Consider the following 23,380-nt stretch of genomic DNA (forward strand, 5'->3'; position numbering starts at 1 on the left):
GACAGTTTTATACAGGCAGAATTCTCCTTTCCACTTTAAAACAAGTTTTATGGGGGGGGGGGGTTGTAAATAATTCAAAGAACAACAATAAAAGACATTTTATTTTTTTAAAAAGATGGTGCATCTTGTGCTAAGGTGGGGGAGGGGGAAGACTGAAGAATTTTTTTCTCCAGATTGTAATAGGGATGGTGATTCTTTAGGGCACCAACAACCAAGCATGCAGTAGAGCTAAAAACTCGAGAAAACATCCCCCTCTAGCCTTGTTTGAATAAGGCATTACCCTCTGACTTTATAATCCAGTTCTGTTGTCTTTAGTTGCTAGTCTCATCCAACATTTCAAATTGGCTAAGAATAATAGAAGTTATGGAACTGCCTTGTAGCAGTTCCAAAAATAGCCTGTCTGCAGATCACATCTGGTAGATTGTTCATGACTGTCCCTTTAAGAATCAAGAGTATTTAGTAGCCATTGTTTTTTCATTAGTGCCAAAAGGGAAGCCAGGCTGCCCTATAGAGGCCAATGCCATAAGAGAGTTAATGCTTAAGCCAGGACAAATACTATTACTAAAGCTGCAGGGGTTGGTACCCAGGGCTTTTTACAAGTTGTGAATAGCATCTCTTAATGTGTCCCATTATTGCCTTGCTCCTGGAGGTTGTAGTTTGGTAGCATCTGGTGGGTGATATGAGGCCCACCAACTGTTGGACATAATCCTTCTTCATATGACCCTGATTTGATACAGCTAATAGAATATGGTTCTCAGCAGGTGACAGTACCTAACCAACCTTGGCTGATTTAGAAAGCTAAGCTGTGTTGGCTGTACTTAATACTCAGAGGGATGTCACCTAGAAAGTCAAGGGCTGTTGAATGACAGGGAGTTTGGAAAAAAAATATCCCAGTAGAAGACAGCAGCAAACAATGGAGGGGGATAGAAATGGGAAACATCAACCACATTAATGCATTCAAGTAAGTCATCAAGAGTTCAACTCCCAACATAATTTTGCTTTTACTCTTGGAGTATTGCATTAAATAGAAACAAGTTATCTGTTACTCATCCTGCTTTCAGAAAGCTGTGAATCCTTGCATTACTTTCAGTCTTTATGAGAAATGTAGAATCGGTTGTAACCTCTTTTAGTATGTAGAACTTTTAAAAAGGAAATTTAGTCATCACATTAATATGGCCATGGCATATGGTTGGGTTGGCAGTGTTAACATTCAAGGGTAGGGTAATGGTACAAAGTAGGTCAGACTGAATCAAACGAATGGATGTTCCCTGCTCCTTCCGACCTCCTCCTTGGTTTAAGGGAGAGTTTAGGACAATTTCTTTATTGATGTTGCATGGTGTTTTGTACCCCACATTTCGTTTTGTGCCTCAAAAGGTCAGAACTCCAGGGCTGATGTTTAGATGTTTTAGTTGGAGGCAGCTTTTTCAAAAGGGTTTAGAAGAGTGATGGCTAACCTTTTTCTAAAGGTGTGCCAAGGTTGTGTGCACCCTATCGCGCACGTGTGCCCACCTACCTTCACATGCATGCACCAATACGATGCATGCCCCCCCCATGGGAGGTGGGAGTTTTCACCCTCCCCAGGCTCCAGAAGCTTTCCTGAAGCCTTGGGAGGGCGAAAACGGCCTCCCCAGCCTTCTGGAAGGCAAAATAAATCATGCCTGCATGCCAGAGCTGAGGGCTGCCATGCTGGCTAATAGGGCTCCGTATGCCACCTGTGGCACGCGTGCCATAGGTTCGCCATCACGGGTTTAGGAGCTGCATGCAGTCCTGCAGGGTCAAATCCCATAGGATGGAAACCTTTTTCATCCGAACAGCAATTACTAGTGCAGGGCTGTAGGGGAAAAAGCTCCAAGAAGGATATATTCTTCCAATGCTAATACTAAGTGCCTGGATCAGTCAACTGTGGTAAGGACAAAGGGCTAAAACTTCAGAAGACAATGATCCCAGCTAAGTTTGAGTTCCTGAACAGATCCAATGAGGAATGGATTATGTTATCTCCATGTTGTCATTGAACACAGTATTGTAGAGAGAGGATTTTCAATACAGATTTAGATTCTAGACTTTTTTCCTGGCTTTGGCATGTAATGAATACTGATTTCCTACTCAACTGTTACTGCAGATTTACTACGCACTAAAAAGAAGCAAGAGGCACTTTATGTGTCTTTTCTATTTGCTTAGGGCTAAATAAGTGATTCCCTACCATCACTACCAGGAGCCCGGCATTTTTTTAAAAAAATGTCTTTTGTGGCCCGTAGGGGGCATGCCAGTGATTCAGGAATGTCGCCAAAGAAGGATGGCCTCTAGTGTCCTTTTTAGTTTTTTTCAAGGCTTCCAAACAAAACATGGCTTAACCCTTTGAGACACTGAACATGTTACCTACTTTAATGAAAGAATTTTTAAAATTCCCATTTTCTCTGCAGATTTTAGGATACAGCTACTTTCTAAATGAAATACTGTCTGTTGGGACTAAAACTTGCCCAGTACAGAAAAATTCATCTTGACAAAAATACCAGGAAGTTGCCATTCCTTACATTTGAAGAGTATTACGCTGGGGGGGGGGGCGGGTTATGGCAGGTGAAGAAGGGAAGCAAATAGATCCATGTATAAAATTGGGGACAGGTGGAATATCCAGAACTTTTAGCTGTCACTGCACCCATAGGCTAGTAGTGAAAGGGCACCAATGCAACCAAAACCACCAAGGACTAAGCATTGAAAAGGGATAGAACACTAGAGGCGATATTCACAGATGTAATACATGCGCCTTTCACAGTCATTGTCCCACCATTTGCCATCATCTGAGCTGAGGGAGACACAATTCTCACGGATGCCACCATTGGGTTGAGTCACCAGATGGTCTCGGTACCAATCAAAGACAGAGACACGTTGGCCATTCTCAAAAAGCCACAACCCTTCAGAACGCCGGTCATGGATGCCCACCCAGGATGGCCAGTTGTAAGGCTGAAAAGCATCATAAAGATAGCGCCGCAGGACAGTCAACTCGGTATCATCCACTGGCATGGCTAAATGCCCTCCTCTGGCTTCACAAAGTTTTTGGGCTGCATCATAGGCCTCAAAGTGCTTGAAGATCAGGAAGCATTTAGTTTGAGTGCGCCGGCCACGCAAGCAACCTGGGTTGGGCAAAGATAGTGATTAGTAGTAATAGCAATAGCACTTAGACATATATTTTTTCATAGTGCTTTGCAGCACTCTATAATTGACTTATAGAATCCGCACATTGGCCCCAACAATCTCGGTCCTCATTACAGACATCAGAAGGATGGAAGGCTGAGTCGACTCTGTCAGGATCAAACTCCAGATAGTGGGCAGAGTTAGCCTGCAATCCTACATTCTAACCACTGTACCACCACGGCTCTTAGTGGTTTTATATGCCATCACTAGCTACAGAATGCCTAGAGATGTATAGAATGCAAAGGGCCAGATCCCTGCCCTATGAATTTTACAAAGGTTTGTGGGAAATGAATAAGCAATGATTAATTTATTTGCTAGATTTATTTCTTTATAAGGCTTTCCTTTTATCCACATAGCAGCAAGCCTGTGAAATAGGTTGGGCAAAACGGATGATCAGACCCAAGTCATCCAGTAACTTTCTGTGGCTGAATCTAAACATGTTTTTCCACAATCAATTCTAGCCCAATATTTCACAACTGCATCACAGTAAAGTGGACAAAACAGCAGAGGAATGACCTTGAAAACCAGATTCTTTCTTTTAGTTCTCTCAACTCATGCGCCATTTCAGCCAACCCTTTGAATAACCTTTTCTTTGATCTTTTTGTCTCAGCAGGTAGCGGAGATCAGCAAGCCCTGAGCAGTACTTATAACTGATTCTTTCAAGTAAGATGTCTGCTTTATGTAAAATAAAGTGGCAAGCTTTCCCTTTTGGAGGGATTTGGCAACTGAAACCAGCGCTCAGGGTGATCTCCAATTTCCAAAGATTCTGGACAGTGTCCTCCATTCCTTGGAGATTGAAGATCAAAGACACTTATGCTCCTGGAGATCTAAGCTCAGCTTGACCATATTTGTTGTTGCTGGGATTAATTTCATGCAAACTGCTAGTGCAATTTTCCTCCATTCTGGGCTTTTAAGTGTTGGGTTGTAATGCAGATCCTATAGAACAGCGTTTCTCAGTCTCAGCAATGAGTGGACCTCAACTCCCAGAATTCCCCAACCAAGATACTGGCTGGAATTCTGGGAACTGAAATTCAGAAACATTGCTATAGAATTGGAGGGTGAGAATGATTCCACTCCCTTTTCCATCCTCACCATCAATGCGTCCAAGTTCTTTCTGATTGCGTATGGCAACTTCATTCAGAGAGGCAAGTGACTCACTAGCCTCAGCCAGGCCCCCTTTCAATTCAGCCAGACCTTGGGAGAACTGTGACACTCGCACATCCATGTGATAGAATTGCACGTTGAGACGGTGGACCGCTGCCTCGAGACTGTTCAGTCGTGATACTGTTTGTGCATCAGGAGGAAGAATGAAAAAGAGAAGAAAGCAATTACCATTTTTAAGTATTTGAAAACCAGGAGATATTAGAGTCATCTTACCTAGGAAAGAGAATACATCAGGAGTGAATCAGAAATAAGGGAAAAGGACACTAAGGAGAAATGGAAAGTGGGAAGAGGGATTGGATCTTCTTAAAGAATTTTAGGATCAGATGAGAAACGTTTATGCAGGGAATTAAATCCCAGGCCATATCCACTTTTCCAGTTCTTTAAAAACCAAATAGTTATTTATTAACGGGAGGGGGGAATCACTCTGAAACCAACCAACTAATTTTGCTCTCCTGCTGATAATCTATTTTTCCAGGTAACATTGGACAAAGAGTAGACAAAATGTCCACAATCACCAGCACTAATAAGGCTAAATGGTCTGTAGGGAAGCCTTGGACAGCATGATTGAAATTCTGTAAAAATCATATACATAATCAGAAAACAGGGAAACCCAATTGCAATGCAACATATACTACTAAAACTCTTGTTCCTGTAACCTTTAACTGGGTGAAATGGTGCATCATAGGTCAAAACCTTTTGAACCAAAGTAGTACAAATGGACTAACTTACAGAATGCATCTAAAATGTAAGATGCACAACTCCGATAAAATTGAAATTTGGCAAATTTTATAAAACATGGCTTAACATTATCATAAAGACATAGCAAAAAAATATGATGAAATATTTACCATAGTCAACTGATGCTTGACTATGCTACACAGTTCAACATCCACTACTTTCAAGACAGATACATCTTCAAAGGTCTCTGAATTTTTAAAGAATTTTTCTAGTACATTACAAGCTGCCGTTGTTGAAGGCATTGAGGAATTTGATAAGAAAGGATCTCTGAAGCAGTGAGTCAAGGGGTCATGGGTTGCCTAATACAGCATAAATGGAGGGGGAGGACATAACAACAAGAGAAAGTGGCATAAGGACAGCTAGTTACAGGGAGTACTTCAGCAACTCTTGAAGAATTTCTGGCATGTAGATTTACATTTTAGCCTGCCTTCATATAACAATTTCCGCCTCCATTGTAAAATCATCACATGACAAGATTATTAAGTTACAGATAACACACATACACCCATCTAGTTCTTTTGGCAGTGATGCCAAAGCAGTTTGGTATTGCCTTTTTCCAGGATACAGATAGGCCTTAACTTACAACTGAGTTTGAGCCTAGAATGATAGCGGTAAGTCATTGAAGTCAGAAGTTGAGGTATCTATTGATCAGAAGTGATTCTCTGGTCTTTTATAATTCTTGTGTTATTAGAAAATACTACCATTTTAAGTGAACTCCGTGGTTGTTAATTGAATGCCATAGTCATTGAGTGACTCCATTTGAAAACCAGAAACTGGCAATACCTATTGCAAATTGGAGTCATGTAACCATGGAATGCCGCAACCAATCATAAAGCTGATCTGCCAGACATGGTCATATGACCATGGAGGGGCAGCACAACCAGTTATGTTGACTAGAGTCCTTTACAGATTATAAAGCACCCATTTTGTGTTCATTTTAACTTTGAATGGTTGTAAACAAATTATCATTAAGCAAGGACCACCCTATCTTTTGACTTCTTATCTATTTCTGGTGATCTCTTATCCAAATACTAATTGTATCCCTGTTTAACGTTTTAGAGAGTCAGCTAGGTGGTGTCATGTAGCTGGACCAACTCCTTACTATTTTAAAAAAAATGCCACTTCACGTCCCATGATATATTTGTGGTCCAATGTGGGTGGGCACCTACCCAGAAGCTTCTGTAGTACATTTGTGCAATCTAAAGACAAAGTGTGACTCTTGGTTCAAAAATTATGGCATGTCCTGGTACATAATCTACTCCTACATAAATTATATGTGAAAACTGTCTGTACTAATCTGAGTCAAATTCCTTTAACAGAAATTGGTCTACTGCTAAGAAGGTGAGGTCCATTTCCCACATAGTTAGTGAAATATCCCTTAACTGAGCTATAGATCATGTTATCGTCAAATTGTCATTACAGACAGCCCAATTCCAGTTGAGCAGGCAAGCTGGGAAGATGCATTGGCTAACAGAGGATACTATCTGATCCCTGTATCTATATGTACCTCATTGTGCAATAGGTGGGAAAGAGAAGGCAGTTGTAGGACATCCAAGATATGTGATGAGTCCTAGATGCCATGGGGATTTTATCTTGAATGTATTGAATAGCTAATAGAAATATAAAAAGAAAGGGGTAGTTAAATACCAAGAGCAGGAGCAAGAGAAAAAAAGTCAGTAAAAAAAAAAGGATTTTCATACAAATCAGATCCTTCCATATAGAAAGGAAGGAGAGGATTAAATTATCTCTCTCCAGGGTCAATAAGTTACTCCCTCCCCAATGCATTTTATGTTTTTATAAATGTGCATATTAGATGCAGGATGCCTTTAGTGTCAGAAAATGATTAACCTTTAACTTAAGGAAGGAATAAAGAGTCACAGAGTGTTATCCTTGAATTTTTCTATCTCATCAACATATGTAAATCTAAAATGTGAAAGGTGCAATTCTCAGAAAATTTCGTTAAAATGCTTCACTAACTAATGTAATTGGCTTGAAATCAAATCAGGATTAGAACAGATGTGGCATCCTAAGTAGCTCAATTTACCAGTTGCTTTTGCAGGAACCCACCGCTTGCAGATAAACTCTCTTGCTATGGACAGCTCTCAGATTACACTACCTCCTTACCTTTTGCGACTATACATTTTAAACAAGAATAAGAGGGGTAAAATATAGCTGGAAAGTAGGCTAGCTTGCCAATTTCATTAAGAATCACCTTTTTCTCCCAGTAACTTGAGCACTAATGCAAAATGCAGGGCAACCCAATTCCATGTTTTCTTCTATCTTTACCTGCATGATTAGGCTGCTATAAGGAACAGTGTCTATGTGCATTTCCCAGTCGTGCATAAACATAATGAATGAGCCATTGGTTAAAAAAACAAAATGAGACACTTGAGGGAGTAGGGAAGACAGAGAGTCTCAGACTTAGACTGCTTAAGGACTGTTCAGAGTTACAGCAGCAGTACAAAAAAAAAAAAAACCCACTGGTCCTCACGTTTATGACCATCACAGCATCTCCAGGGTGATGTGATCAAAATTCAAATACTTGGCAACTGGTTTGTATTTGTAAAGATTGCTGCTTCCCGGGACCATGTGATCTTGCCCTTCATGACCTTCCCAACCAACTTCCAACAAGCAAAGTCATTGGGATGAGCCAGATTCACCTAATAACTGCAGGAATTTACTTTATCAACTATGGCAAAAAAAAAAAAAGTTTTCAAAATTGGGCATGGTTCACTTAACTGCCTTGCTTAGCACTGAAAATTCTGGTCCCAGTTGTGGTTTTAAGTCAACGACTACATACGGTACATACCCCAAGTCATGCCCCATGAACAATTTATTCTATTAATTGTGGGGTCCTTAGTGCTCGCTGAGCTTCTTTGTTTTCTTGCAGGTAAACTAGGTCATATCATCAGTGCTAGTATGGAGTGAGTTTACTCCCATTGTATATACTACTGGCTTGTCCTGTCAATATTTGTGGAAGTGGTCTTGGCGGTTCCTTGATTAGGTTGTTGTTTACTGTTAGCTTGTTTGTCTTGAGTATTTATTCTATAAAGTACTATACATTAAATGTTCAAATTGGTTGCATTTTTATAAAAAAAAAACTTCCTTAAATATTTGATGCACAGCCTTTGAACATTTCAAAGGATGGTAATCTTTACCCTATTTTTTTAAATCATAAAACATATTTTGATTGGGCTATGCCTTGACTTCTGCTACACCCTGTATATTTAGATTAGGGTTCGAGTATTATTGTATTATGTCTCATCTTTCACTGTGAAAAGTTTGAGCAACATAATAGCAAAGAAAGTGATTAACTAATCAGATGAACTATCCCTGCACTTATTCACATACATTTATATAGAAATATACTCCGCACACATTTGGGGATAAGGGTCACACTTATTTATTTCTTCTTAGATTTTTAGACCGCCCCCTCTCCCAACAAGGGACTTGGTCCAGGATCCACTCGTAATGATTAGACAGCATTAAATTGATAAACTAAATAAGAGCAAGCTAAAACCTAGATTTCATCAATTAAATAAAATTAAAATCTTACTCCATTTATCCATTTGATTTTAAATGAAAATAATGGTTTGCAGAACATTTCTGAAAAGAAATGATCGCATACAAATATTTCCATGGTCTCATCCTTATACTAAGTCATAATTTGGTTTGCTTAGTTTATGCTTAGTAAGTTCATGTCAGCCAGTTGTGGTTTCTTCAGTAAACCAGATAAACTCTGGCTGGTTGTGAAATGTGAAGCTAGTCATAAGTTTTGTTAATGCTAAGTCACAGTTACAGTTTTACTAGAATACTTCTCAGGGTTCTGCACTCGGTATATCTCTCCTCTGAAGTGAGGACAGATCAAGATCCAAATCCCCCCTCATCCACAAAAGCCAATATAACAATTTAAGATATTCACTCTCTTGCTGCCTAAAACTATTTCAATGGATTTCTGTAAGAATAATATGGACCGGATAATGGGAGCCAGGACAATAGGAATCATACACATTATCTTGAGTTCTAAATGAAATACAGCAATAATACTAGCCTGCCGTGCAAAGATGTGGTTAGAATTATTGATCTAATATTGGTGAAATGCTTGCAAGACTCCAATGTCCTAATTATGTGCTGGGTTCACAACCAATTGTTTGTATTTAAAAAAATACAATTGACAGTTGAACACGAAGATGTGGGGTTTCTACCCACTATGAGTGAAAGCTGAACAAAAACTCAGATATATTGTTTTATAAGAAGGCAGTCTCAGACCCTGGAAGGGAGTCTGGGCAGAAATAAAACAGGAGACAATGCCTTTTCTTTGCTCATTATATTCCTACAATAATTTTCATTTCAGCCATTAAGTAAAGCGTTCAGAGATTAATTTTGCTTCATATACAGCTAAACATATTGTGTGTGTGCGTGTGTTTTCCCCTTATGCTGAAAAATGTTCCCTGGATAAGAAATTTATAGAAGCCAGTAAAAAAATGAATCTACAACTAGTAATAATCTTCCCTTTTTAAAAAAGGAAAAGATATATTAAAAAAAAACCTTAGTAGCTATATCCACACCCTTTTTATATATACTGCATGCTCCTTCTTTTAAAAATTAGAGGCTGAATTAAATCCAACACAACACTGTTGTTTTTTCTTCTGGAAGTGCACATGTGGGGCACGTTGTTAGGGTTACCAAACCTGACCATCAAAAATGGGACAATCTCAAGGTGGCAGAAATGAGGTGCAGAAAACGAACTTCCTTGTTTCCATTTAGTGAAATTTTTGGTGGCTCAGATTTGATAGCTCATGTTTTGTGTGTTTGTGTGCATTGTACAGAGGAAAGGCATAGCATGAGCTGAAAGAGCTTCTTGAAAAAGAAGAGCTTAACCCCCTTAAGCCCTCTTTATATCTCAATTCATCTCTGTGTTGCTTTCCATACACACGGATAGACTTGAAGAAAGCAGCTGCTGATGACAACTTTAAACACAAATGATTTTTTAAAAAACCCTTTCTCTCTCTTTGTCCCTGGTGAATAGCTATGAGCACAGAGAGGGAGAAAGAAGTTCCTTTGCTCAACGCTGACGCCTCTGATACCTTTCATCTACTGAGACAAAGCAACACATAACTCATTCTTAAGGGCAGGCAGTTCCTAAAATACAATTTAAGAAACTATAGCCATGCAGCTCTTGAACTGGTACTTTCAGCCTGCAGATACCATATCCAGCTGTATCATATGACTTCAATTTTCTTACAATTCTGAGGCAGCAAACCCACAAAACTGGTTATATAACCTTAAAATGGGCTTAACAGCATTTTTTAAAAAGAAAAAAATCAATCCCACTCAGAAACCATGAGAATTGCCTGCTTCTGCTGTGCTTGATGGTCCATTATGTGGTGCTGCTCTACCTTTTGCCCTTACCCAGCATTTAAACTCACACTTAACAGAAAAACAGCAAAAGCAGCCTTCAAATGTCTTGTTTCTGGGATAAGGAAAGCTGCAACCGATCTGAATATTAAAATCAAGCTTGTTTATGAAGAGCAAGGAAACATACATTACATTTCAGGCAGGAAGGACAGACCTCAACGTTTATTTCTTCTGGTGAAAGTTTCAGCTGGAAAATGGGAGATAGATGGGTAAAAATCATCCCTCCTTTTGGCGTCAAATGCTTTTATCTATAGCTTTTTCTCATGGCTTTTATAAACCCTATGGAGGCTACTGTAAACATATGTTTCAAGAGTTTGGAACCAGTGATGGGAAAAGGGGTTTGGGGAGAAGATGGAAGTTGGCTTAGGGAAAAAGTTATGCACCTGCTCCCTTCCTATCTTCTCCGGTGACATTCTATGCTGACAGAAACAACCTTCTGGGTTTTGCCTTCCAATATGTTCTCATAAGTGGAGAGTTCTGTCTTTTGAACATGTACCTGGTCAAATCATTTGCACTTGTAGCCTATGATGTCTGAGATCATCCACAGCTGGGAGATCAGGGTGTATTAGTAGCCACAAGCCAGTCTAGGGTTGTGGGGCTTGTAGAATTCCTTGGGGTGCGAGTAGCATTCAAACACAGTAAAACGTCTGAATTACAAAACAGAAACGCAGGAAATGCCTGGGATTTTGGGCATTTATTCACCAGGTCCTAACCAGTTCTGGAGAACCGGCAGTGAAAATTTTGAGTAGTTTGGAGAACCAGTAAATTCCACCTCTGACTGGCCCCGCCCCTATCTATTCTCTGCCTCCCAAGTCCCAGCTGATCGGGAGGCAATGCGGATTCTGCAGTAACCTTCCCCTGGAGTGGGGAGGGAACGGAGGTTTTATGGTATCCTTCCTCTGCCACATCCACCAAGCCATGCCCACAGAACTGGTAGTAAAAAAATTTGAATCCCACCACTGATTTAGATAAAGTACATCACTTTATGTTGCAGGCTGAATTCACACAGCAGGCAGATGTTAAAGACATCTAGAACTGCTATGGATCAGAGAGTGGATGGCAAATGTATGAGCTGTTCATCCACAGAGCAAGAGACCTTCATTCCTCCTTTTGCTGAAGTGAGCAGACACAGATACCTCTTCTGCACACTCATTTACAAGCACAAGAACGTGCACTTTTATTCTTTTTTTTTTTTTTGCAAACAAAGTTTTTATTGGTTTTACAAAAACATTTCAGGGAAAGGGATGGTGGATAAAGTTACAAATTTTGACAGCTACATTATGCAGGAAATGGCACTCCCCCCAATTCTCATAACTTTCACTTATTAATACATTAAGTTGTTACTACTTAGCAATATTTTGTCAGCATATTTTAACCTTTTGTCTTCAAATAATTTCAATCTATTTTATATCAAACAGAAAAAGTTCTCTGTATTAGCAATTGCAATGTCTTTCTAATTCACTTTTGTGATCTAAGTTTTCTCGGTGTTGCCTCTTCTTCCCCCACCAGCAAGGCTTCAGCACCTCCCGTGTCCTGTATGTCCCGTGTGGTATCATCAGCTTTTTCCAGGAGGGCTTTGTTTTTTTTCCATGAAGACCTCGGCCTCCTTAATTGTGTTAATTCTAACTCTAGAGTCCTCCCAGAATATGAGCATACCTTCTGGCATGAGCCATCTGAACCACACCCCTTTCTGGTATAGTTTCTTCGCTAAGAGCGAATAATTTTTTCTTTTATCTCTAACTTTTTTTGGGATTTGTTTCAAGATGGCTATTTCTCTATCCTTATATTTTACCACTTGCCCCCTTTGTGTACTCAGAATCTCATCTCTTGTAATCTTTCTAAGAAATTTAATGTGGACCTCCCTTGGAACATTATGTGTTCTGGCGTATGCTGAGTTTACTCTATAGACCAGGTCAATCTCCCATCCCAGCTGTTGTCTGTCTTTTTTGATATATTCAGCCAGTAGCTTTGTCATAATTTCCCTCAAATCTTCATCATCAGCCTCAATTACATTTTGAAATCTAAGGAAAAAATACATCCTTTCAAATTCCATTTTTATCTGCTGGTTCTCAAGTTCTTGGTTTCCCCTCTGGGCCCCCCTCACCTCCCTCCTCATCTCAGCCGTCCCCTCCTCCAAAGCTTCCAATTTTTGTGTATTTTGGGCTGTTCGGTTCTGGTTTTCTCTGAGCTGTTCGTTCATTTCTTTTAGTTGGTTCTTCAAGTCCTCTTGCCCCTTTAAAATCTTTTGGAACATCTGTTGGGTCAGGTCCTCCTCAGGGGGCTTGGGCTGCAACAAAGATGTTAGTGTCTGTTGGCCACTGGGGCTGGACGTTGAGGATGTTGGGGCAGAGCCAGCAAAGCCTGGTTTCCCAGCTGGTGGTCTTTTTGGTGCCATTATAGTAAGAAGAGCTCAGAAATGTCCGTGTAAAGCAATTGTAAAAGTGGATAGCCGAGAGAGATCACGAGGCTGGCAGTCCAGACCAAGAAAGACCTTTTCTAAGGTTTAAATCCAGACAACAAAATCCATTGTTCCAAGTCCAGAATATAATGTATCAAGAGATATTTCTGAGTGTCCCGGAGATAAAGACAAAATGCCGGCAATTTCTGTGGGTGGAGTCAAATTTCAGAGTACATGAAGACAACGGAAGTGTGCCATCTTGCCTTGCCAGCACCAGGATCAGAAGGCAACAGACCAAAAGTTTTTAAAGTTCTCAAAAAGACAGATCATCACCTCATTTTCACAATTGCAGTAAGAGAAATCTGCTGCTTGCTATGAGTGTGATTTCATTCCAGCACTCTCCCTCCTCCTCCTCCTCCTCTGGGGACAGAGAGCAGTTTAGAGCCACTTATCCAAGGGGGTGGGGGAAGACCCCCCTCCCTCCAGTCACATTTCCCAGGAACGGATTGAACGTTCTTTTTAAAAAGCTGGCAGTCTTTTTTTTTTCCTCAGTCAAAAAAGGGAATGGGGGGGAATTTCCACCTCAGCACATTGCAGCTGCAGCCTTCAAATCGTCAATCTCGCCCAGCTGCCACAACGCGAAAGCGCAGAGAAGCGCCTCCTCTTTTGCCTCCTGGTGCCTAGGGCAATGCAGGGAGCCCCCCCACGGCCGCCGCCGACACAGGGGACCCCGCGCTAGCTGCCCCCTCGGCAGGGGCCCCTACGAGTCTCCCTGTGCCCCCCCCGATCAGGGGGGAGCCCACCAAGAGCACGCGGGGCGAGCAAAGCATGCCCGTCGTGATCTGGAACCGGAAGTCCAGGAACGTGCACTTTTATTCTGTCACTCTGGGATTATTTCACAGATGTTAGGATTCAAAAGGAGTCTCTGAGGATATCCAGTCCAGAGGTGGTATTCAGCCAATTCACACCGGTTCGGGCAAAATGGTTGGGGAAATTTGACCTGGTCCGCTGAACCAGTAGCCTCTGACTCGCCCTACCCCCTGTCCGGTCGCCACTAGGTCACTCCGCCCAGTCGCTGTTCACTTCTCACCCTGCCTGCCCGCCCGCCCCCTGGACACTCGCCCCACCCATCCCAGCCCTATATATGTTGCCTTTGCTACGTGACCCAATTAATCGCTCGCCAGTCACCTCCACCCCTCGTCTACTCTGCTCAGCTCACCAAAGGTAAGCATGCTGCTCTCTCGCCCTTTGCCTTGGGTCAGGGGCTGGGGCGCCAGGGACGTGCCATTCTCTGAGGTCCCAGAGCCGCTGCCCACCTTGGCCAGGTCGGAGAATGCGCCATTCCCCCACTACAGCCTTGCCCCAGAGCAGCCGCGCTGGAGGGATTTGCCCAGACAAGTCCAAGCAAAGTGAAGCAGCAGGCAATGGGATGCGTGGCCAGGGCGAAGAACAAGGCAGTTACGCCAGTGACTTTTTCAGTGTGTTTGAGATCTCTGGTAGTTTTCAGCAGCCTCCAGTCAGCTGCGGCTGGGGGGCTTCTCGCAGTCGCACCGAAAAAGAGAGCTTGCCTTCCGGTGTCTGAACCAGCCGCCACGGGAGAAAGGTAAGCCCGAAGAAAGAGGCTGTTGTAGGGGAGGAAGTGGGGCTAAGTCCGGGGCCTCTGAAGGAGTGGAAATGAAACTGGTGAACGGAGAGTGGGGCAGTATGCAGAAAGAAGCCTTTGACAGATTAGGCCAGGCCTGGGCAGAAAACAGGTAGATAGGTAGAAATTCATTTTTTTCCCCTACCAGGTTCTGTGAGTGTGGTTTGGTGGCGGGGGTGGTGGTTATGTGACTGGGCGGAGGCTTGAGTGACATCGAGCTGGCCATGCCCACTCAGTCACATGACCACCACCCCCTAGCCACACCCACAGAACCGGTGGTAAAAAAAATTGAATTCCACCACTTATCCAGTCCAACCTTTGTTCAAGACCATGATCTTGGCGTCTGCAGTGTCAGAAAAAGATGGTTGCTCTGCCTCAACCAATTTAACTCAGTTCAGCTCATTTCAGCTCAACCTCTTTTCTTAGCTAAGCCATGGAGATTCCTTACCTGCCAATGAATTGTTTCAAACAGCACTTATTATTAAGAAAGGTTTTCTGGAGCTTAATTGAAAGTTGCTTTTTTTATTTGCCATTTCTACCATTCATTTTTGTCCTACCTTCTAGAGCAGTTTCTCAAGCTTTGCAGCTTTAAGCGATGTCGCTTTCAGGTTGCCTCTTAATTTTAACTCTTAATCATCTCTTGTCCAGGGTAAACATGCCTGTTTTCCTGATCCTTTATATAGACATGCTTCATGACAACTGTTCCGTCCAATTGACAAAAATAATTCATGATACAATGATATTATACTGTTTTAAGAAAACATTTCCCCCTTGGTATTTGTTTTGTGTATCAATGTGGTACTTGCAAGTACTTGCTTTATGTAGTAATGTAGCCATACAGCTGTGCATAATTGCCCTTAAAATAAAGTCAAATCTCCCTCAACTTATATTTGATGCCATGGATAGATCCGGTTTTCTTAATAACCATATGAAAGTGGGGAGTCCTTATCTTGATAAGATTGTATTTTATCAATCCAGTTTCTAATCCTCTCTAGTACCCTTTGTTAATTTTCACCCAATTTATTGAGGTTCAGGAAAAAATCTGAAATGGCAACATAAGCACATACTTTCTTTGCAGGTGTGATTTGTGGTATGTAAGCCATACATTTTATTTTGAAACAAATGCTTGTGTGTAACTGCGACTTATTTTCCAGTGTGTTTAAAAGAAAGTATAATGATATGGCAATGATATCCTGAAACTACAATGCTGTACTGTGCTTCGCTGGTTGGTAACAACCCAGCAAACCGAGACAGACAGATAGACATCCAGTTACTGGAATTTTTTGGAGGAATCTGAAACAGCAATATGATCTTCTGTTTCTCCTGCCTCCTAGCATGTGTGTCCTAACAAGAATGAAGTACACTCAACCTTCAAGTGTCTCTCAGGAGTTACAGCCATTGCCATACTATATATTGATGTGTGCTGCTTGATTGCATTAAAAATACAGAAGATGCTGTGTTGTACTTCTTCTACATGCTGCCAACCAAGTTGCAATTGCATTTCTAAAAAAAGAAACACCAGCATGGCAGTATATCTGAAACAAAAGGGGTTCAGTGCACACTCTGTTCAAATGGTGAGGAAAAAAGACAATGTAATACTATCACACTCCTGCCTTTCTCATTAATCCTCACAAGCATTTTAGCTGGTTCTTTGAAACAAGCAAATCTTATTCCTAGAGAGATATCAAAACTCTTGACTACTGTTGTGATTTTGAACCTTAGAGAGGTGCAGGCTCATTTAGCAGTAAACAGCTCAAAGCTTAGGGTGTTTTTTTATATAAAGTGGTAGGAGGAATTATGGTAGGTTTACTATAGCTTCCAAGGCAAAACCAAGAATTCTGCATCTACGCAATCCCTGATTTGAGCAAAATGTCATTGGCACATATGCCTGAGGGTAAGGAAGAAACCAGAAAGTGATGGCTTTGAAAAATATCAATTCATCATTTGGAGACATAAGACAAATGCAAGGAGAAGCTTGAGAAAGTGGATGTGTTTAGTTACTCATAATAGCTGCTAAGGGAAGGCACAGTAGCAGTTCTCACATCAGTTCATGGTTCAGCTGAGATGCAAAGCCGTCTCTCTTTGGAATAAATCCAGTGATTCTGCAGAGGATGCTTAAATAAATAATGCTGTACAATCTATTTAATAAAAAGAAGAAGCTCATGTTGAAGTTACGCAATTGTAGAACTGCATTTCCCAACATGGTGCTATCCACATGTTTCAGGCAGGAGGACAACTGCATACTTCCATCCTGCATTCTGTAATCTTGACAAGGATGAGAAGAGCCATTACAGTCAATGTTTGTACCAATTAGGAATGGGATTGTTCTGAAGACCCATTAGAGTCTGCCCTTGCACCAACCTGGCAATTCTGGTATGTTTCCACCTCTGTTTGGCAGCCAGGTATGTTTTCTTGTAATCCAATTATGGTGCATTTCGAACCTCAAAATAATCTTTTTAGGATTGGCAATGCTGGAGCTCTGCAGGGCTTGGGAGCAAACCATCTTCTGATTTACAGCAAGTGTAGCCTGATCTCACCTGCCATTTCCAATCTTGAGCCTCTCCAATACAGCCTACAACTTCTTGTTACCCCAAGGGCTGTGCCATGCTTTGTATGGCTCTCCAAGGACCAAGCTCCAAGAGTAGATGTGGCCAGATCCTTTTCTGGGAAAGGATTTCAAAACTTTTAAAAAGTGAAATGGGTATCTTAACAGTCACAACATTTGAAGAATACATTTGCCCCAGACGCAAAAAGTTGCAACAAATAAGATGCAGACTTACCTGTTCTGAAAGGGTTTTTGGGTGCCATAGAAGGGATCGTGATGGGGCAGGAGTATTTGTAAGAGGAAGGGACAAAAAGGTCAAAGGTGAAGTTAAAGAAAGGGCGGGACTTTAATCATATGGTTACAGTTGCTGTCTTGACTTTTTTGCCTTCCTGCTGCAGACTCCCCTGCTAATGAGCCATCTGCAGTCTCTCGGCCATACTTTTTCATTTTGCTCCAATAAATATCAAACAGGAACTTTTACAGTATTAACAAATCCAGTCTTCAATCTTCGAGCCAGTTTTACAAGCTACACAACATGGTCAGGTACATAAGCAACGGTTATCAAACTATTGACTCATCCTATTTCCCATCTCTGGGATCTAATGAAACATTCTGCAGCCTACTATCCAAACAATCATATATTATAGGCTTTATAGTAAACTCCATAGCCATGACTACAACCACCGAGAAAGGCATTTGGTTGCAAAATATGCAACCTGCAATGGTCATAGTTTCAAGCGATAATTTATAGACAAGAAGAATGACTTCTTGATACTCAAGGCAGCTTTCCCCTTATACCAACAATTAAGGTGTTCTTTTCTTTTAAAAGAATATAGAAGATCCCTCCCCCAATCCCTTGATTTCTCTGTGTTGCAGGACTAAGGTTAAATTATTGCAGCAGCAGCTGTATTAACTCAGGAAGCACAGCACTGTTTGCATCACAATTTTTATATTCTCTGACTGTCTGATTAGCAAGAATGCTGATTGGCTCATGGTGATCCCCACTTTTCTCAATGTTCCATGTTGATTCTGAGGGTGAAGCTTTGCTGGATTACAGAGTTAGTCCTCAATTTACAAACATTGGTAATTACAATGGCACTGAAAAAGTGTCATATGATTGTACTGGCATGTATCTATTATGCTTGCAGCATTCTGGGCTCATGTGTTCACCATTTCAAACCTTTCCAACTGGCTTTTGATAAGCAAACTCAAGAGAGGAAGCCAGATTTTGCTTACTAACTATGTGGCAAACTTAATAATGGCAGTGATTCACTTAATAGTCTTCTAAAAAAGGTCATAAAATGGGTTTGACTTACTTAACTGCTATCTTGCTTAGCAGCAGAAATTCTGGATCTAATTGTCGGTCATAAGTCTAGGACAGCCTCAACATAAAGCTCACAAGCTATAGTGAATGGTTATTTGTGACTCTGCACTACGATGGTAAAGCATATAGGCCTCATTATTCCCATTATCTTCATTTCCCTCCTCATTTTCCATTTCTTTCCTTGATAGTCAAGTTTCTATAAGCCTGAGCATGGTTCAACCAAGCGACCTCGAGACCTGTGTTTTTGGAGAATTTTCCACCTCAAAGTTTCCTGTAATTCTTCAAATTGCAGAGTATCCCAAACGTACTAATAATTCTCTCTCATTTGTGAATGGGCACTATTTTGGTTGCCTGGCAACAGCCCTCTCTGCCTCACATGTAAAATAAAGTGAATCATTCTGCTCTTAAATATGGAAGTTCCATTTCAGTGCCACAATGCACAGGACTTATTATATTCCATTAACATAAGCCATTGTCTTTTAAAAGCAGGAGAGACACCTGTTTCATCCTCTGGGACAAAGTATACTAAAGCAGGGGTCACCAACCTTCTGGGCCTCAGGGAGCACTAAATTCATAATTTTAAATCCCGCTAATATGATCTACCTACTGACCGGCTGGGTGGGTGTGGCAAGCTGGTCATGTGACTGAGTGGACATGGCCAACTCTATGTCACTCACACCAAAGGGCGCCTTGCCAGCCTCTGCTCACCACTCCTCGCCTGCCCATCTGGGCTCCTTAAGGCCCCAACAGGAAGGAGTTTCTGGAGCTAAGCAGCCACCACGAGAAAGAGTTGCCAAAATAGCTGGCTCAGTTCAGATTGGAACTGACCAAGAAGGAGACTCAGCAGAAGCACCTCACTGAGGACTGCGAGCATAGGCTTTCCAAACAGAGGGAAGACCTGCAGGAGTGCAAGGCCAGGTGCCAGTGCCTGGGGGCTCAGTGGGCTGAGACGGTCAGCCAGTTCCAGACCATGGTACAGTCCCACTGGATCAAGGCGCTCCAGCTCTTCGCCATCAGTGGCACTTCCCTCCAGCCTTTGCCCAAAGCCCTGCACCAGGAGGCTGAAGCACACCCAGAGTCGGGATTTCGGCCCCCCTCCAACCCGCACAAAAAGACCCAGAAGTGGGGACTCTCTGCAGTAACACAAATGTTCATTGCACATATCCGGCCCAGGGACTGCAGTTTAAGGACACCTGATCTAGTGCAATATAAAAAATACAAATAATTTTTCTGTGGACCACCAAAATTTTCTTGCAGACCACCAGTGGTCTACAGACCACCAGTTGGTGAATGCTGCACTAAAGATTCCCTCTGAAAGAAAGGATGTCTTAGACAAGAGAGGTGGCCTCGCTGCTGAGCATTACTTACACACATAAGTGAAGCTATCCTCTTCTTCGGATGGGGCTGCTGTAGATGCCACCCATGGCTGGGTGGGCTGCAGCACCTGTTCTTCAAGTTCTTCCTTCTTGGTCTCTTCATCCAGCTTCTCCTTGCCATCTGGTTCCTTCACTTCAGTCAACACCACCTCATGGGCATCCTCTTGGTCAGTCATTTCGGACAACTCCAAGACTTCTTGCAAATGCTTCAGAAAGAAGATCCACAAAAAAATGTTACAGAAGTAATTTTCACATGGCATTCCCCACTTCGGAAATCCAGGAAGGGCACAAGGTAAAACTGGTTGCTGGGAGGGGCACAAGCGGTGGTGGGCTTCAGGCAGTTCGCACCACTTCGGGAGAATCGGTTGTTAACTTTCTGAGCAGTTTGGTGAACTGGTTGTTGGAATAAATCATTAGGGCAGAGAACCGGTTCTTAAATTATTTGAATCCCACCACTGGGCACAAGGTAAAGATGGCTGTCTCTCAACTTGTGTATTCTGCTTTATTCCAAACACGCACACACATACACACACACTCCTTCCCACCCTCTCCTTCTCTCCCCCCCCCCCCGCCTTTTTGCTCTCTCTCCCAAATACAGTCATGGGAGGTGGGCGGAACAGAACAGAAGGAAAAAAAACAGGAAAAAATCCAGAGTTTCTTCTTCCTTTTTTTAAAAACAATATTTTGTATTTCTCTTGGGTCACTGTTCAGGCTTAGTGGGAGGGAGAGAGGGAGGAGAGGGGAGAGGAAAGGAAAGGAATGGAGAGGAAATGAAAGGAAATAAAGGAAAGAAGGAAAAGGAAGAGAAGGAAAGGAAAGAAAGGAAAGAAAGCAAAGGGGAGGAAGGGAAAGGAAAGGAAAGGAAAGGAGAAATCTCCTCCAGTTTGGGGAGGGAGCCTTCATATCGCTAGGATTTACAAGCTCTAACATGGAACATGTACTTCCATAGCTTAATACAAAATGTTTATTTATAATATTTGCAATTGATAAACATACAGCCATTCTTCTATTGATTGATTCAGTTTTTTAGCCCTAAAGTTCTATTTAAAAAAAAAAGACAGGCTGGCACCAGGGTGCATATGTGAACTCACATTCAATATTGGTTGCTATTTTGCAATTACGATTCTTCTGTTACCATAGCTCTGGTTGTACTGTTTGCTTTGCATAACTTGGTCTTTTTAAATTAAAAAAAACTCTTCGCTGTAGGTTATTTTTTTTCATAACTAACTAAATCATATTTCTGCACAATGAAAGACCCATTGATGTTAAGAAAAAATGGGCCATACCTACACCCAGGGGAAACTAGACTTATTAACCACTGTCAGGCCATATGCTTATATATTTAAATCTGAGATGGGCTTGGCATCATCAGTTAGCTTTCATCTCCTCTCCTAGATAACAACTGACTAAAACCACTTACCTTTTCCAGTTGGGCCAATAGCCAGGGCAGTTTTTCTCAACCTGGACAACTTTAAGATGTATGGATTTCAGCGCATGCTGTTTGAGGAATTTTGAGAGATGAAGTCCACACATCTTAAAGTTCCAAGGTTGAGAAATTTTTTGGCCTGTGCATCAAGAATTTGAAAAATGCTTAACATGACTTTGCTGCAGTGATGAAATTCATTTTTTTTTTACTACCGGTTCTGTGGGTGTGGCTTGATGGGCGTGGCAGGGGGAGGATATTGCAAAATCTCTGTTCCCTTCCTACTCTGGGGCCAGCCAGAGGTGGTATTTGCCGGTTCTCTGAACTACTCAAAATTTCCACTACTGGTTCTCCAGAACCTGTCAGAACCTGCTGAATTTCACCCCTGTTCTGCTGGAATAAACACAAACATACACACCTCCCAAACAAAAGAAAAACAATTCTTTAGATATTTATTTATAATTCAACACACTTCTTGTTCATCAAACAAAAATATGGTTTCACTTGATCATTGATTGTCCACGCATTTTGGAGCCTGAAGTTGCAGATATCCTCTACCCTTGTGTCTTGAAAATGAGCTTTTGCTGTGTAAACAGCTGTCTCATGAAGCAGTGGGAAATGGCTGAACTGTGCAGATGCCATGCTCCTATAACATTTTTGCAAGTTGCTCTCTCTTTCAATCATAGTTCTGAAATTGATAGATCGTGTGCTGATATGGTGGGAATCCATTTTAAGCTTTTTTGTGGGGGGTGTTGCAGGTTTGTATATTCTTTGTATTTGCTTCTTTCAGTTTCTTTGGTAACTAAAACAAGGAAAATAGTTCTTGTGAGGTGTTGGTGAATGCTGGCATGCAACACATAACATTGTGGCATGCCACTTTTGGCATGCATTTCATACGATTGCCATCACTGATCTTGAAGATCAGGGGGGGAAAATGAAACTTCGGCTTTTCTTCTTTGTATTCGTTCCACTGCTTCAGAGCCTTTTCCCATCTTACTCTTTCCAATCCACCCCTTGTGCAACTACATTTACAGATTGATTTTGTGAGATTCAAAAAACACTTCCTTTTGTGGTCTTTTACAAAGGTGGAAAGACCATTCTTTTCAGTTGCTGTGTTGTTATTGTTAGCTGTGAAGTCGTGTCCGACCCATTGCGACCCCATGGACAAAGTTCCTCCAGGCCTTCCAGTCCTCTACCATCCTCTGGAGTCCATTTAAGCTCATGCCTGCTGCTTCAGTGACTTCATCCAGCTACCTCATTCTCTGTTGACCCCTTCTTCTTTTGCCCTCGATCTTTCCCAGAATTAGGCTCTTCTCCAGTGAGACAGTTGCTATAGTCAATACCAATTCAAATTATGATATGTGGGATTATGAGGGGCACATGACATGGATTTTGTAACTTGTTAACTAACATAGTTACTGTTAGATACTTGCTCTAACTACAATGATTTCCAACAAGGTCCTCTGTTCCGGTGGGAACATAGGTTTAATCCTATTGGTCGAAGGGTCTGAAAGCTCCCTATAAAAGGGTTGCTGTCAGACTCAACCTTCGCTGGATTGTTCTCACTTGTTGTACTTAATAAAGATCTGTTGTTACCATTAAGCCTGTGTATGCCTATCCATTACCCAATCTAACACTGGTGATGAGGATGGGATTGGAAGGCAACTAGGCGAACCAAAAACAGTGTAGCAATCCAGCAAGTATATCCAGCCTGGAGCTTAGCGTGGCTTTGAGCAGCCATTTTTGAGCGGCAAACTCAAAACTGAACACAAAATGGCCATGCACACCCCACCGACTCCGTATGACCCAGTCACAGAGCACTGGGACTCGTACATGCTAACAATTTGACTGCTTCCTCAAGGCAAACAACCTCATGGGCCTTTTGAAGGCCGCAAGAAGAACATGTTCCTCGAATACTGTGGCCAGGAAGTGTTCGAGGCGGTGAAAGACCTCTCTGAGCTGACACCGCTGCAATCAGTCACCTGGTCCATGCTCCAGCAGATGCTGAGGACCCACTATGCCCCCAAGCTGTCCAAGCACGTTCGCCGGCATGAGTTTAACATTAGGAACCAGAAAGAGGGCAAGTTGATAAATGAGTACATTGCGGCACTTCGCAAGGCCGCCGCGTACTGCAAATTCCAAGAGCTGGACGAGCTGATTCTG

At 41.9% G+C, this 23,380-nt stretch overlaps 1 protein-coding gene across 1 annotated transcript in view; it reads right to left on the reverse strand.

Annotated features, from left to right (window-relative positions):
• Positions 1 to 83: 83 nt before the first annotated feature.
• The window catches only part of CLEC11A (C-type lectin domain containing 11A), a 35,987-nt gene continuing 12,690 nt past the window's right edge, over positions 84 to 23,380 (reverse strand). Inside the window, exons 2-4 of the mRNA XM_081970825.1 lie at positions 19,787 to 20,000; positions 4,282 to 4,473; positions 84 to 3,128 (exon numbers count right to left, since the gene is read on the reverse strand). Coding sequence (XP_081826951.1) covers positions 2,728 to 3,128; positions 4,282 to 4,473; positions 19,787 to 20,000 — 807 coding nt within the window. The 3' untranslated portion in view covers positions 84 to 2,727. The remainder of the gene's footprint in view (positions 3,129 to 4,281; positions 4,474 to 19,786; positions 20,001 to 23,380) is intronic.

Source organism: Natrix helvetica (assembly GCF_964273705.1).
Source record: "Natrix helvetica genome assembly, chromosome: Z".
Classification (NCBI taxonomy): Eukaryota; Metazoa; Chordata; class Lepidosauria; order Squamata; family Natricidae; genus Natrix; species Natrix helvetica.